The 1,193-nt window shown below is 48.9% G+C and overlaps 1 protein-coding gene across 1 annotated transcript; it reads right to left on the bottom strand.

The window, feature by feature from the left end:
• Positions 1–542: 542 nt before the first annotated feature.
• N0V96_004618 (uncharacterized protein) lies at positions 543–965 on the bottom strand (the record flags this gene model as incomplete). The annotated part of the gene is made up of 1 exon (XM_065757166.1): positions 543–965. The coding sequence occupies one exon, from the start codon at positions 963–965 to the stop codon at positions 543–545; it is 423 nt and encodes a 140-aa protein (XP_065614379.1).
• Positions 966–1,193: the final 228 nt, after the last annotated feature.

Raw genomic sequence — 1,193 nt, 5'->3', positions numbered from 1 at the left:
ATCGGCCGAGTTCGCCAGCCTAATAATCATTTCGACAGGACATGCCCAAAGTGGCATTATACCAGGTCTGGAAAATACAGTAAGATACCTAGGAAGCGATAGAAGTTTGAGTTTACGCTGACTCTTTACAAAATTCATCCCCAACTCAACAGGCAATGAATCAGTGTAATTGTACTAGTGAGGTTAATCAGAGTCGTCATCGTTCTCGCTGATTACCTACGTCCCTTGAGGTTAAGCCGCAAGTCCATAGCCTTGCCAATGTCGAAGCAAATTCAACCCGAGATGTACCTCGATCTCGAACTTGATATTGTTCTTTGTGCCTACTTCATTTCAAGCAATTCATACCGCGCAAACAATAGAACTACAGCCTACTTATTCGCAGAAATAAAACGATTACGCAGTCACATGGGTTAATTGACGGAGGGTAAAGAAACAAATGGGATCCCAATTTCTATAAACAAAAAGCAAAACAAATCCGAACCGTCCATAATCTACTGTTACATGAGATAGCGAGCTTCCTGTGACCGACCTCTCTCTTCAAGTTAGCCCACGAGGGTCTGGCACTCGGCCTCAGCCTTGTTCAGCTCCCCAATGGCCGCAGCCTCGCAACCAGCAAATCCGACAACGTCGAGGAAGACTCCAAGCGGGCCGCTCACGGCAGCAAGACCAATCGCGGCGACACCACAGACCGCGATTTCTCCCACAGCAGCCGTGACGGCGCCGGTCTGGCATTGGCTGCAGAGACGGCCGCAGTTCATCTGACCGAGGCGGCGGCCTTTACCACCGCCAGTCTCGATGGCCTCCATTGAGGCAGTGCGAGCTCCCTGAAGTCTGTCTTGGGCCTGCTTGAGCCTAGGGTCCTGGCGGGCAATGAACTGGCTGGCGCCGTCGTTGGTAATGGCGGGGCTGGGAGCAGCCATGCCAGTAGCGGCAAGCAGAGTAACGAGGATAGCAGAGGCGTGCATCTTGATAGTGTTGGTGGTATTGTTGATGTTGTTGTTGTTATTGGTAAAAGAGGGTTGGTTTTGAATGAGTGAAGGTAATGATCGTTTGAAGGAATGAACTGAATGGTACTGTAGTCTGCAATGATTGTGATGAAGAGAGATGTACCTTTGATGGGGGAAAAGCTTAGTCCTTTATATTTCCCAAGTCTACCTCATTCTAGTTCCTATTTGAGACTCTAAGTTTATTAC

This window comes from Colletotrichum fioriniae, assembly GCF_027942845.1.
Source record: "Colletotrichum fioriniae strain IMI 355084 chromosome Unknown scaffold_4, whole genome shotgun sequence".
Lineage (NCBI taxonomy): Eukaryota > Fungi > Ascomycota > Sordariomycetes > Glomerellales > Glomerellaceae > Colletotrichum > Colletotrichum fioriniae.
This window is presented reverse-complemented; position numbering and strand designations above follow the sequence as displayed.